General features: G+C 35.8%; 1 protein-coding gene across 1 annotated transcript in view; it reads right to left on the reverse strand.

The window, feature by feature from the left end:
- LOC102480098 (ADP/ATP translocase 2-like) overlaps window positions 1-13,973 on the reverse strand; it is a 52,363-nt gene that overhangs the window by 3,751 nt on the left and 34,639 nt on the right. The window contains 1 exon segment of the mRNA XM_014587482.1: window positions 5,237-5,240. Coding sequence (XP_014442968.1) covers window positions 5,237-5,240 — 4 coding nt within the window.

The following is a 13,973-nucleotide window of genomic DNA, read 5'->3' on the forward strand; positions in this document are numbered from 1 at the left end:
TCTCTCAAAAAAAAAAAAAAAAAGAAAAAGAAAAAGAAAAAAAAGATGTTGAAGGGCTCATGACTCTATTGACACCTTGTTTTCAGAATTCTAGACTCCAGAATTGTAAGACAATAAATTGCTGTTGTTTTAAACCACCCAGTTAGTGGTAAAACTAATACGGAGTTAGAATTTTTGTTTGGTTGTTTATTTTTTATTTTTTTAACAAATATTTATTAACTCCATAGAAGGGTGTTAGTGACACTTTCAGGATCATTATCTTGGCTGCTTTAACAATTCTAACAGTACAATTCAAAAAATAAATCTAGGGGTCTGCCAACTGCTAAGTACATTCATCCCAGTTACACATTGGTAAACTGGGGAAGGACCTCCAGTACCCACTATGAGACAGACATGGTTTTGACTCTGTTTATTAATGACTTCCACACACTTTTACTCTGAGAAGGGGGACCGTGATAGTGTTTGGCATCTTTGGCTATCAGCATCAATTTGCATTCAATAGTTTAGAAATATCTGGGCAATCCACAGTCTAGCTGGGATGTATGAAGGGTCTTCACTTTAGTTGATGTGTTCTGGGTGTGAGAATTGTCTCAGGTCTAAAAGCTGGGCAGGCAAGCATGCCTTTACACTGGAAGTGGCTGACCTCAAACATCTGCTACTCAGTCATTGTTCTCTTTGATTAGTCATATACAAATACACACACACACACACACACACACACACACACACACACATATACATTCCCCCCCACACACACACAGTGCCTTTACTGGCTGGATGTGTATTGTGCCTCAAAGGACAAAAATGTTCTATAAGCCATTTCCATAAATTCTGTGGACATCCTTGCTGACTCATTCTGAACTTGGTGCAGATTATAGTAATCCTGCCCTTCTTCCTTCTAATGGATATGTGCTGCCACCTGGTCTTTGTCATTTTCTGATTCTATCACCCCCATTGCTATTAAGGAGCCCAGTACTGTAACAGTAACTTCTACCATTGTCCTCAGTGTCTTAAGTGATGTAGATGCCCCTCTAACCTAATTGCTTTGACAAAAGGAGTGCCTTCTAGATCTCCCTAAGTAATATGGACAGTTACAGGGTTTTTTTGTTTTATGGAATGGGTCCATTCTTTGAATGCATGCTTCTCTCAACATTTAAACCGTTTCCAGCTTCAAGGGTCATTCCGATGGCCTATTACAACTGTCCCTGGGGCCCTTTCTAGGGTATTAAATTCTGTGTCACTGGAAAGTACTTCTCTATGGCAAAACTCTAATACAAATTTATGTCCCATCCCCTCTTGATTTGCCCTTCCCTTGAAGCAGCCTCAGTTCCTGATGGTGACATGTTATCTAGGTCCTGAAGCTTTATAAAATATCATTTCTTTTATGCTTTAGCTGGCCCAGCACTTTCTGAGTCAGGTTATGATGGAATTTGTAATTATGAGCCAAGAAAGGAGGCGAGGTGATTCCTAAGAATGCAAAAAATGTCCTCTAAGGCACCTGCCTCATTTGAGACCTTTGTATAACTTCATCGTGTGTGTGTGTGTGTGTGTGTGTGTGTGTGTGTGTGTGTATCTTCCAATAAGGGAGAATTGGCCACTTCTTTAGGGACACTGGATTCTGGATAACCTCAGGATTCAAAGTTTTTCATTTCATCAGGAGATATCCTTATTTAAGCATCAGAGCCACACTCCTTCCTTAGCAGGTCCTGAGTTGGGCAGGAGACCTGCTTAGACTGAGATTCAGCCTTCCTTGAAGCTCTGCTGACTCTTAAGTCCTATCTCTGTTCTTCAGCTATGGATACCATAAAGGTGCAGGAATTGAAGTTTTCTTTAATGTTGCCAAGGAGATCCTCTTACTCTCACACTTTGTTTTATTTATTGATTAATAGACATTGTCCTGTTATTTTCTCTCTTCAACTAATGGTGCTTAGAACAGCCAACCAATTCCACAATTCTTAGAGTTTTTATTTCCTCATGATTCTAAAACACCAGGATGTTGTTCCGGCTGTTGCATCCCTATCCCACCTGTATCCTGTCACAGGTCTCCACAGGTGAAAGTCAGCAAAATGCATCAGCATTTCAAGGACTCTCTTTTACCTTCAGTATTTGGGTTCTCATCATCATCTCACTGGAAAATGTCTGAGTCTCTGTCCTTAGAGTCTGCTTTCTATGAATACGTCTGGTATCAGCAATCTTAGATTGCATTTACTAGAGCAAAACATGAGATAGGGTTCCTTGTTCAAGTGATTTTAGTGGGGAGCAGCTTTGCTGGCCTATTTAGGACTTCTGACTTTTTTTCTCTTTTTCAATAACCGGAGAGTGAGGTGGAGAGAAAGATACCACTATTCAATGATATGTGGTCATGCCACAATCCTTTTTCTTTCATTTCTCCACTCCTTCAGAATTAAGGGCATACAGGCGTATGTGGCTGGTATATTTCTGAAGTTGCTGGGTCTGGGATTTGAACTGAGGTCAGCTATATGTATCCTGCCCTCTATATACAGTGTTTAACTATACACTATGGGGCCTGTCTCATTGTGTTATTTTAAGCCATTATGTTTATGATAAGTGATTACTGCAATAAGACACAAATAATCTCATTATAATATAATTTTTCAAAAATGTATAGTGATATACTTTTATAGTACTAGGAGTTGGGAAAATATCAATAATGATTGAATTTAGTGATTATTTTGCATAGCAAGTGGTCTTTGAATAATCTAATAATATTTCAATTAAAATATGTAAATCAGTAATTCTTTTTATTTTATAACACTTGTTTTCCTTGTCTTACCCTAATTGCAATTATTGTCATATTGTTCAGGTAACTTTTGTTTAATACACATATTGAAAAACGAAGCCAGCTTTCTTGAACGGTTGTAGTTCTTAGAGCATTTTTTGAGATTAATTTTAATTTAGAGAAATTTGCCGTACTGAAGCATTAGCAACTCAGTTTTCACTGACTCTCTGAGAGAATATTTGGATGTAATAAGAATCTATTGATGTATGTGTTACGGTCACACATTTTAAGGAGATCATATGTGATGAATTATGATCTCAGAAAATATACTAAATACTTAGTTTAAGCAAAGAGATTACTGTCATGTATATTATAATTTTCCAACGTCTATAAAGCAATATTTAGATTCACAAAGTTTTACTTAATTACTGTTTTTTGCAATTTTTTAATACTAAGATATTAAAAGAAAGTTTTTCCAAAACAGAAATATGATACTAAACTTGTTCATCTTTCTCTCATCCTTAAAACTATAGCAATATCTAGAATGGCCAGAATATATATCAGTTTATACCTGAATCATCTCCTTCATTGTCATAACAATGTTTTCATTTCCTCCTTTGAATTTCTTTATATTTTATTGGGCTGTCACTTTGTTTCATGTGTAATTTATTTCGATTTAGAATTTTTTCCAAAAAATTAAAAGTAATTAAATAGCCAAACCGATATCTATTTGTGTTTTAGTCAGATTTTGCTAAATTATTGACAGGAATAGAGAATCATGAGCAGAAAGAGAGTTGTAAGGAGATGGATGCCTGGCACTACTGGAAAATATGTATTATTACACACAAGAACTTACTGCATTTGTTCCGAGAGGACAGATTTGCATCACTAATTTGGGATTTCTTTTACTAATCCATCCCCATACTCTGAAGTCGTGTTGGTCTCAGGTGTCAGTTTTGACACAACCCCTAAACCTTCAGTGATTGACACACAAAGATCTTTTTCTTCTCAGCATGAGGACAAGAGACACAAAGAAGTGTTTCTCTGAGGTGTGAAGGCCTATGACATACCCTCTAAAGTCAAGCATGGTACTAGATCCTCCTTCTACGGGGTATTACATTCTCTAATCACAGAAATGTATCATCTTCTGCCTATGACCTGAGAAAGATGAGGACAACATAGGCATATTCTTTTACTACAGTCTAACACAGTAAGCCAAATGGCACTGGTGTGCACACTGAAACACACACATACATGCACGGTGAATAACAAGTATGTGCCCAAACTTGGGTTACTCATAGTCACATCTGGGATTCAAAACCAGGTCTGTTTCACATTGAGCTGGTTTAAAAAAGTATTAAAAAATTGCAAAAACAGTATTTAAGTAAAACTTTGTGAATCTAAATATTGCTTTATAGAGGTTGGACAATCATAATATACATGACAGTAATCTATTTGCTTAAACTAAGTATTTAGTATATTTTCTGAGATCATAATTTATCACATATGACCTCCTTAAAATCTGGTACGCACGCTTGTTTTATCAAAGCAGAATTTTATCCTTCATTTTCCAGTTTCATTAACTGACCTCTTACTCGTATTTTTCTACTCAGAAGTGGCTCATATTCACATACTTGGAGAAGACCTCCTGAATTCCTTTTCAACTTTATATACATAATTCTGATATTGCAAGTAACATAACTATTTTTTAAGAATTATTTATTTACTTTTATTTATTATTATTATTTATAAATTTGCTATAGAGCACTTAACAGAGAGAGAAACAGAGAGTGAGAAAGCAGGCCGCCAGGACTGGGACTCAAGTCGCAGTTGACCATGTGGGAGTCTAGTACCTTAACCACCCCACTTCCTGTTGGCCCAACTATATAGTCATTTATTGGATTAAATAAGGTCTCCCACTGGTCTCTGAGTTTCTTGATGTCAAGGATTGTGTTTTATTAATTCTTGCATTTCTGAGGCCTAGCAGATTGTCTGGAATATTAAGAGCTAAATATAACATATAAGATAGATTTTGATTTAAAAAATGAAATTTGCTACTATTACAATAATACACATTTGGACAGATAGATTTTGGAATGTTTTAAGAGGAATCCTGAAAAGATTCCAGTCTCTTTCAGGAATATATTCAAGTATGGGCCAGTTTATGTTGTTAGCAAATTTTCTCTGATAGTCAACCTGAAGCCGTAACCTATAAATGATATGCTCAGAAAGAGTTGATGTAATTGCCAAAATTTTATTCTTAGTACTAGGATGTATTTAAGGTTTGGGAAAATTTTAACTCAGCACATTTTTGGAGAGTATTATTTTTAGTTTCTTGGCTAAATGGCCCTGTTTTAATTCAGGAAACAAAAGATGTTATTTAGCTAACAGTTTAATTTCACTCCGTGAAGCCTTTTCACCAACCATTCTCCTTTTAAAGCAAAATCACTCCTCCTCCATGTTCTCAAAACCACTTGCTCCAAAATATACACTTACCTTCCTGCAAGGACACATAAGTACAAAATATCACAGTACTGGACCAGCTGGTGGTGTGGTAGTTAAGGTGTTGGACTACTGCATGGCCAAATGCGGTTCGAGTCCTGGACAAGTAGCCTGGAAATCACTGGGCGTTTATGTGTGCTTGCCCTGAATCCTGAGACAAGAAGGGAGGAGAAAGGGTTGCTGTGAGGTCATTCCCCTAGGGGGTGATTTTTCACTTTCCCTCACACCGTCTCTCTCCAATGAGTGCACACCCCCTGTGGCAAAGACCTAAAATTTTTTTTAAAAAAATTATGGTACTATTATTTTACAGCTATTTTTAGATAGTTATAGAGATATAGATGCAAAATGTAGTTCCTTAAATTTCTGAGGATTTTTTTTCTTTTTGTGATTCTCTGGTGACTTTCTAGTGACATCGTAGACTTCCAGCACATGTTGATGAAAACCAGTGGCTTGAAAATCATGCCAGGCACATGTGCATGCTTGCATAGAATCCCAAGGGGATTATGGTATAACCGTCTCCCTTAGTGGGTAATTTCTCCCTTTCCCTCTCTCTGACGAGCACACAGAGCCTATGGCAAAAACCTAGAGAAAAAAAAAAAAAAGCAAAACAAAAGAATGAAATACATGAATAATAAGTGAAAGAAAATGAGGTAGAGCATAACACAGTTCTGCTACCTTAGTTTCCATCAGTTTAAATGCTATGGATACACAGCCTGGTACATGCCTGCAGGATTTTCTCTAAGAAGTATGCATGGTGCAGTTGCTGCCTTGGAGGGTTTGTACACCTTGAACTTTACCAGAAGACATCAAATTAGTTTTCAAAATGATTGAAAATTTACGTTCCTATCAGCAGTGTTTAAAAACTCCTGTGTATCTATGCACTCTCTGACCCTTGATATTACCAGACTTAACTTTTGTAGATCTAATCTGTATGTAATGGTATTTCATTGCTTTAATTGATGTTTTCATAATTACTAATGGATTTAAGTGATTTGAAGATGTTTATTGCGCTATGTTTTTTATTTTCTGTGACAAGGCTATTTAGATGTTGTATCCATTTTTGTGTTTTTCTTCTCTATTAGTAAATATTTTTAAGGCATTTATAACATACATTTGAATACTAATATCGGGTTAGTTGTATGTGTTACAAATAGCTTATCCTAGGCTAGCTTATTTTTCACTCTTTTATTGGTGTTTCTTGTTGCATAAAAATTTTTCATTTTGAAAAATATGAATTTCATTAATATTTTGTTGTATGTGGTTAATTCTTTAAGAAATCCTTTTTTGGAGGTTACCCTGTGGCCTGGTGTTTATAAGGGAGTCAGATCCTACATGGTTGACTACACAGTTTGAATCCTGCCTGTGGTGGCTTGAAAAACACTGGGCATGTGTGCGTGCATGCCCCCAGTCCCAAGGGAGCAGAGAAAGGTGGAGAAGGAATTACATCATAATCACACGCCATTGGATTGATTTCTCACTCTTCCTTTCTGTTTCCCTGGCTTTCTCTGGAAAGCACACATACCTCTGGCAAATTAAGAAGGAAAAAAAATCCTTTTTGGTCTTAAGTTTGTAGATAAATTCTTATACTTTTTCTCTAAAAGTGTTAAGGTTTTATGTGCCATTCATTGATCCCTCCTTCTCCCAATAATTTGCAATGCCATCTCTGTCATATTTCAAGATTCTATTTCTGCAGGGTCTTGATACTGGGCTCTCTGTTCTGGTGTGCTTGGTTTCTGTGTCCATCTCTGAGCTTAATTAGTGATTTATATCTGTAAAGCAATTTCTACTGTATTGTCTTTCAGAGACAAGAGGTTTGTTTTTGTTCTGTGTTATCCATATGAAGTTGTGAATTGTTGGTTAAAGTCTATGAAAATCTGTTAGAATTTCTATTGTAATTACATTGAAGCTATAGAACCATTTGTAGAGAATTGACATTTTTCTCTTCTTGAGAAGAGTTTTAAAATGAAAGATAAGATTGATGACATTCAATAAAATATTTGGATTGGGTATTTCGTCATGAAAGGATTTTAAAACAATAACTCAACTTTTTAAGTTATTTCAAGGCTACTGCTTATTCTTGTTTTAGTACGTTATATTTTTCTAAGAGTGCCTATTTTGTCCGCTCTTAAACTTACTTATAGAATGTTATTATACACACACTCATATATAGATACTCATACCTGCATATGTAAAAGTAATACTGTCTTTTTATCTTTTTCATCTTGAGCCTAACTGCACTTATGTTTCTGTCTTCTTTTTCAACATTGTTTGGCGGTGCGCATTCTTTTCTTGCTCGGTCGTGTTATGTATTTATCTATTTATTAGTCTTTTCAAAGACACGCCCTTATCTTTGTTGATCTTTCCTACTATATCTTTGTATTCTGTTTCACTGACTTATGTCCTTCTCTTTTGTATTTCCATTCTAATTTCCTTGGGTTCATCTGGGTCTTTTTCTAACTTCTTATAGAGGTTGTCTCGTGTATATTTAGCCTTTCACCTTCTTTAATATGAGTATTTTTAAGACTTTAATTTCCTTTCTAAATACTGTTTTTCTTGTGTCTAACAAATTTGATGTAGTATTTTCATTATTATTTGATTCTGAATATTTCAAAATTCCTACCATGAATTTTTTATTTTTACTTTTTTTAGAGAGAGACTTTTGCGATAGGGCACGTTGCTCACTGGAGAGACAGAGAGACAGGAGGTGAGAAATCACCCCCAAGTGTGGGATGGTCATGCTGCAATCTCTTCTCCATACTACTCCTGGGATCTTGGGCACACATGCACACACCCCCAGTATGAATTTTAAGCTGTCAGGTCCACGACTTGAACTGTGGTCAAGTGTGTGGGAGTCCAGCAATGTAATCATTACACCATCTTCTGGTCCCCTATCATGAAATTTTTTTTTTTGACTCATGAGTTATTTTAAACTATTTTTAAATTTCTAAAATATCGGAGTTTTAAATTTTTTTCTTTTTGATTTCTAATTTAATTGCCTAGTTATTAGAGAAAGGGGCCTACATAATATAGTTTATCAATTTAATTAAGGTATACTTTCTACTGCTACCATGTGTGCTATTTAAAAAACTGTGAGTGTTTAAGAGAATGTATGTTCTCTAATAACTGAGTACAAAATTATTCATGTGTGTGTACATGTATATATGTATATGCTTTTCTTTTGTTCTAATATCCTGCCTCTTTCCAAAAAAAAATTTCCCTTTTTATTTTGCTTGATCTACAAAAAGTTGAGATATGTATGTTGAAATGATCCATTTTGATAGTGATGATATCTTTTGTAGCTCTATCAATTTTTTTTTTTGAAGATTTTTGCCATAGGGCATATGTACTTGCTGGGAGAGACAGAGGGAGACAGAGGGAAGGAGAGTGAGAACATCAGGGAAGATGGCCGTGCCACAATTTTTTCTCCCCCCTTCTCCTCCAGGGATTTTGGGCACACATGCACGTTCACCTTGTACGCTTTTTCAAGCTACCAGGTCCAGGACTCACATAGCTGTCAGCCATGTAGGAGTCCAGCTCCTTAATCATCACGCTACCTGTTGGCCCAGTCCTATCAATTCTGATAAATTATAAGCTTCTTTTATTAATCAAATATAATTTCAGAATTTTTATGTATTTCTGATATATTGAACTTGTATCATTATATAGTAACTTTAATGCTAATTATGTTATTGTCTGTAACTCTATTTCATTTTATTTTGTTTGTGTGTGTGTTCATGTGTGTAGCATATGTTTGCTTAGGATGCCTTTTTCCATGTATTTATTTGTAAGTGTTCATGTTCTAGGGGTGTCTCTTATAAATACTATATATCTAGAATATGTTTTGTTTTGATACTTTTAAATCCAATTTCAAAATCTTTGTCTTTTAAATGGCAGCCTAAATATATTCATTTTCATCATGATTTTTGGTATCTTTCTACCTTCTTATTTATTTATTCATTTATTTATTTGGAGAGATTTTTGCTATAGGGCATGTGCACTCGCCAGAAAGACAGAGAGAGACAGAGAGACAGAAAGTGAGAAATCACCCCCCGGGGGAGATGGCCACGCTGCAATCCCTTCTCCTCTATTTTCCTCTCGGGATCTTGCGCACACACGCACACACGCCTGGTGTGAGTTTTAGCCACCGGGTCCAGGACTTGACCCACAGTCGACTACATGGGTGTCCAGCAACATAGCCATTACACTAACTGCTGGTACCTACCTTCTTATTTTTGTTCTCTATCTGTTCCTTTTTCCTATGCATTTTCCCTTCTTTCAGCTTTTTGGTTGATCAAAATGGGTTTTCCCCAATTTTTTTACTTTCCTTCTATTTTTCTTTAGTGGCTATACTTAAATTACCACACTTCAAACTTCAAATACTTTCTTGTTTTACATACTATTTTAACTGTTTTATTTTTAACAACTACTGTACATCTAATATTATTTTGTGCAGCATTTATTTCAAGTAAGTTGCACATTTCTGATTTTGTTTGCTTACCGTTCTCTTTGGTCTTAGATTTGTCTGCCTGGGACTATTCTGTACATCTTTAAGAAATGTCTTTAGTATAGGTTTGGTGAGGGTTGCTACTCTCAGTTTTTAGTTACCTGAATTTACATTTATTATTTCTCTTTCTTGAAAGATTGTTTGGCTTAATTCGTAATAATGTATTGACAGTCATTTCTCCCCATAGTTCTTCCTACTGTCTTCTGCTTTTTGTGTTGTTCAGAAGACTCCTTTCCAGTCTAGCAGTCTGTCCTTTTAGTGATCTTTTTGCTCCAACTGCTTTTTGTTAAAAATACTGTCCTTTTAAATTTGAGATAGAGATTCACATGTAGCTACAGATCCTGTTACCTAGCATTCTCTTTACTCAGTTCTCCCCAGTTGCAATAAGTCCTTGCAGAAGTATAGTGCAATATCAGTCTTTGTGATTTTATTCTTCACTTCTTTAAACATAGGATGGATATGAATGTTAAGTGAATGAATTGTAACTTCTCAGTGTGGTACTCAGTGTACAGCATTCACTCAGATGTTAGCTGTTATTGCTTAGAGCAAAGATACCCAAACTTTTCTAAAAAACTCATGGAGGAAGATAGTCAAAGGAATTTCTGTGGAGAAAAGGTTGGAAACACAACTGAATAACACTACAGTGAAGAACATAATAGCTATAAACCACTAAGTGAAATGTTTGTCCTTTAGTAACATAACAACTCACTTGTCATCCACCTCTGTACCTGTCAACGTATCCTTGAGGAGAGGAGGTACTCTTCAATATGTTCTAAATAGATCATTCTCACATACAGTTTTCCCTTTTTAAAAGAAACTCTGCAAGCATAGAGTCTCTGCAACATTTGCATGCCCATTGTTTTCAGTGCTATACTCTTAGCGCCTAGTTGGAGTACAGTAATTTCTTTGGTCATAGTTGATCTCATTAATCGTGCAGCATGACTAAGAGTTTAGGGTAAGCTCTGAGAGGTTAAGTCTAAATTTTTGTGAAATTTCTTTGCGTAGATCCAAGGTATAGTGTAGTGAATGACCATATTAAAGTAAAATAAGACCTGTTGGAAAAATTTTAAAATGCAGCCTTGTCCTTCCTTTTGATTCCTCTATCTGTACTTTGGGCTGAATTGCGTCCTCTCAAATTCCTGTGTTGAAAGCCTAACTCCCAGTGTGATGATATTACAAAGTGAGATCTTTGGGAAGTAATTAGTTAAATTAGGTCATGAGATTGGAGTCCTTGTGGTAATATTTGTGGCCTTAAAATGGAGAGAGAGATGGAGGGGAGAGAGAGGGAGAGAGAAAAAAAAAAAACAACTTCTCTATTTGTGTACACACCAATAAAAGGCTATGTGAGAAATCAACATCCCCTGGGGGGATACCCCCCAGACCCTTTTTATAAACATTCAGAAATATTTTATATCATTTATATTTGCTTCATTATTTCTGATTCTGTAAAATTTTTAGTCCCGTGAAGAAGACTCAATATTGTGCCTTATAGCCTTCATGCACTTTTTTAGAAATATGAATTCCCTTTAAGTGGACTTTTCAGTCATATAACTGGGAAACAGGTAGCCTATCAGGGGTTAGCTCCTGATATTTGACTTAAAGGCCAGGAAGGTGGCCATCACAAGCTCAGAAGAGAGCCCTCTCCAGAACCCAGCTATGCTAGCACTCTAAGGACAAACTTCCAGCCTAGATAACTATGAGAGAATAAATTTCTGTTGCTTAAGCCCCATAGTCTATGTTATTTTGCTACAACAGCCTGAGCTAAGATAATCTCTGCTGTCAGTTTTCTCCCAGTGTGTGTTTTTTCCTCCACTCTCATTAGGAATGATACTTTCTGGTCACTAGTAGATAAACTACCAGGAAGATTTAGTTAAAAAAATGACTGAATCTTCTTTACAAAAGAGTATCGAGAGAGTATCTTTCTTGCTGCTGTGGGTGGTATTGTGCTCACTAAAAGATATGCTAAGGTTCCTAAGTTCTGCTATTAATTATTATTTGGAAATAGGGTCTTTGCAGATGTAACCAATTAAGGTTATACTTGGGTACAGTGGAACCCCTAATTCAGTCTGACTGTCATCCTTGTAAGAGGAAAATGCCATGTGAAAAGATAGACACATGGCAAGTTATGTTATTCTGACAGAGGCAGAGATTGGCGTAATACAGCTAAATGTAAGCTAAGGAATGCCAAGGATGGTGACCACAACCAGAGGCTAGGAAGAGGCAAGGAAGGACCCCATCCAGGGTAGCAGAGGGAGCATGCCCCTGCTGGCACTTTGATTTCATAATTTATCTTTTGGAACTGTGAGAAAATACATTCTTGATTTTAGCTACTCTGTGGTGTTCTGTTATGGTAGCCCTAGAAAATGCTTTTTTTTTTTTTTTAAATTCAAGTAGTATTTTATTCTTGCTTTTAGTTATTTTTTCTTTCAGTGATTGTTATCAGTAATACTGCCTTCAAAGCAAGTGGATACAGTACACAGATCTGATGACCTATTAAATTCTAGTCATCTAGTTTTATGGAGTGAAGGATGCGCTGGAGAAGAGAGGGGCAGTGGATATGGAATCCATGCACAATGCCCCCTAATTCTCCTAGGCCCCCACATTCTTTGTCTTGTGGACTAAATCCAATCAGTCACCAACAAGTAAAGTGTAATGTATATTCCACGGTGCATAGGAGGCGACTTTAGACCAGGTTTTGCTAAAATTATTTTTAAAGTCAAGGCTATGAGCTACAAAAGGCCACAGATAAACTGATGTGAATTGAAAAGGACAATAAACCCACGGGGCAATTTGTATTATAGTTGCCTTTTATTTATGGAATCTTACTGCTAATGATAAACCTGCTCTTTTAAAACTAATTTTGTTTAAAAAAAAGTTTGTCACTATTTATTAGAAGAGTACTATGTAATATGTTTAAATATTCACTTAAATTTCAGTCCTGTAAGTGCCTCCCAGGTAAGCAGAAATAAAACATTTTCATTTGTTTTATTTTTCAACACAAGAGGGCAGCATTGCTTCACTGTTCATTTTCTGCAAGCCCAATCCTGCAGGACTTTGCATAGGTTTAAACAACATAGTGCCTCTCTTCTAGAAGGTAATCATTTGAGAATTGTGCACATGTAGATTTCGGTTATTTATTGCTTACATGACATTAATTTTAATGCTAGCTTTGAAAACAGAACCTTTTTATAAGCATTCAAAAATACTTTATGTAATGTATATTTGCTTCATTGTTTCTGATTCTGCAACTATTGTCCACTTCTGTGATAAAGACTTGATATTGTGCCTTATAATGTTTATGCATGGTAATTTTATAGAAATATGAAGCTGACTTTTAAATCATATTACTGGGAAATAGGAAGCATATCAGGAGTTAGTTTCTGATGTTTGACTTAAAGGATGAACAACCTACAAAACAGGTGAGCTTCCCATTGGATGTAATGCAACATGTCTGCGTGAGATTCAAAAATGTTGTTAAGTATTCTGGAAGGCCTATCCAAATGAATTCATTTGGATATGGGTTATGGGAGTGCAATAATAATAATAATAGGTATCATTTTAATTTTTTTGGCTACTAATATTTTAGAACCTGTTTTTGCTTTATTTACCTTATTTTTTTATAAAACAATCTTGTAAAGTAGGTATTATTTGATTCCCATTTTAACATGTGTGGAAGCAAAAACTTGTTTTGACTGGCTCACCCCCTGGTTTATGAAGCTTATAAGGGGCACACCTGAATGCTAAACCCAGGCTTTTCCCACTACTCCACACTTACTTTCCCTCAGCAATAAAAGAGGTTGAATTTTGTGATTCAACAACAATCTTGATTTGATTCAAACATCTGCATTCTTTACACCATTTAGTTCATGTATTTGCTTTAAGTTACCTATATGAAGTCCAAATTTTTATTATTGCATTTATTACTTTCAACTCTTCATATCTGAGCAATTGTTTCATGTCTTATCTCTACAAGGGAACCGTGGTAAGAGTCCAGAAGACTCAAATCTTTTGTAGAGTTCTTCACTGCCCCAGTGGATCAGTGATTGAGAAAAGGGTGTTTGTTTTTTTTTACGGTAGCACAGTAGAAGCACAGAACACATTTCTTTCTGAGAGGCCCAAGGTACTAGCAAATATGGTGGGTCACCTTCTTCATTATCTTTCTGTGGTGGAAGAGAGAATCCCATCTTAGCTTTTTTTTTTTTTTTTTTTTTTTTTTTTTTGGGGTTT

This window comes from Tupaia chinensis, unplaced genomic scaffold (assembly GCF_000334495.1).
Source record: "Tupaia chinensis unplaced genomic scaffold, TupChi_1.0 Scaffold000215_1, whole genome shotgun sequence".
NCBI lineage: Eukaryota > Metazoa > Chordata > Mammalia > Scandentia > Tupaiidae > Tupaia > Tupaia belangeri.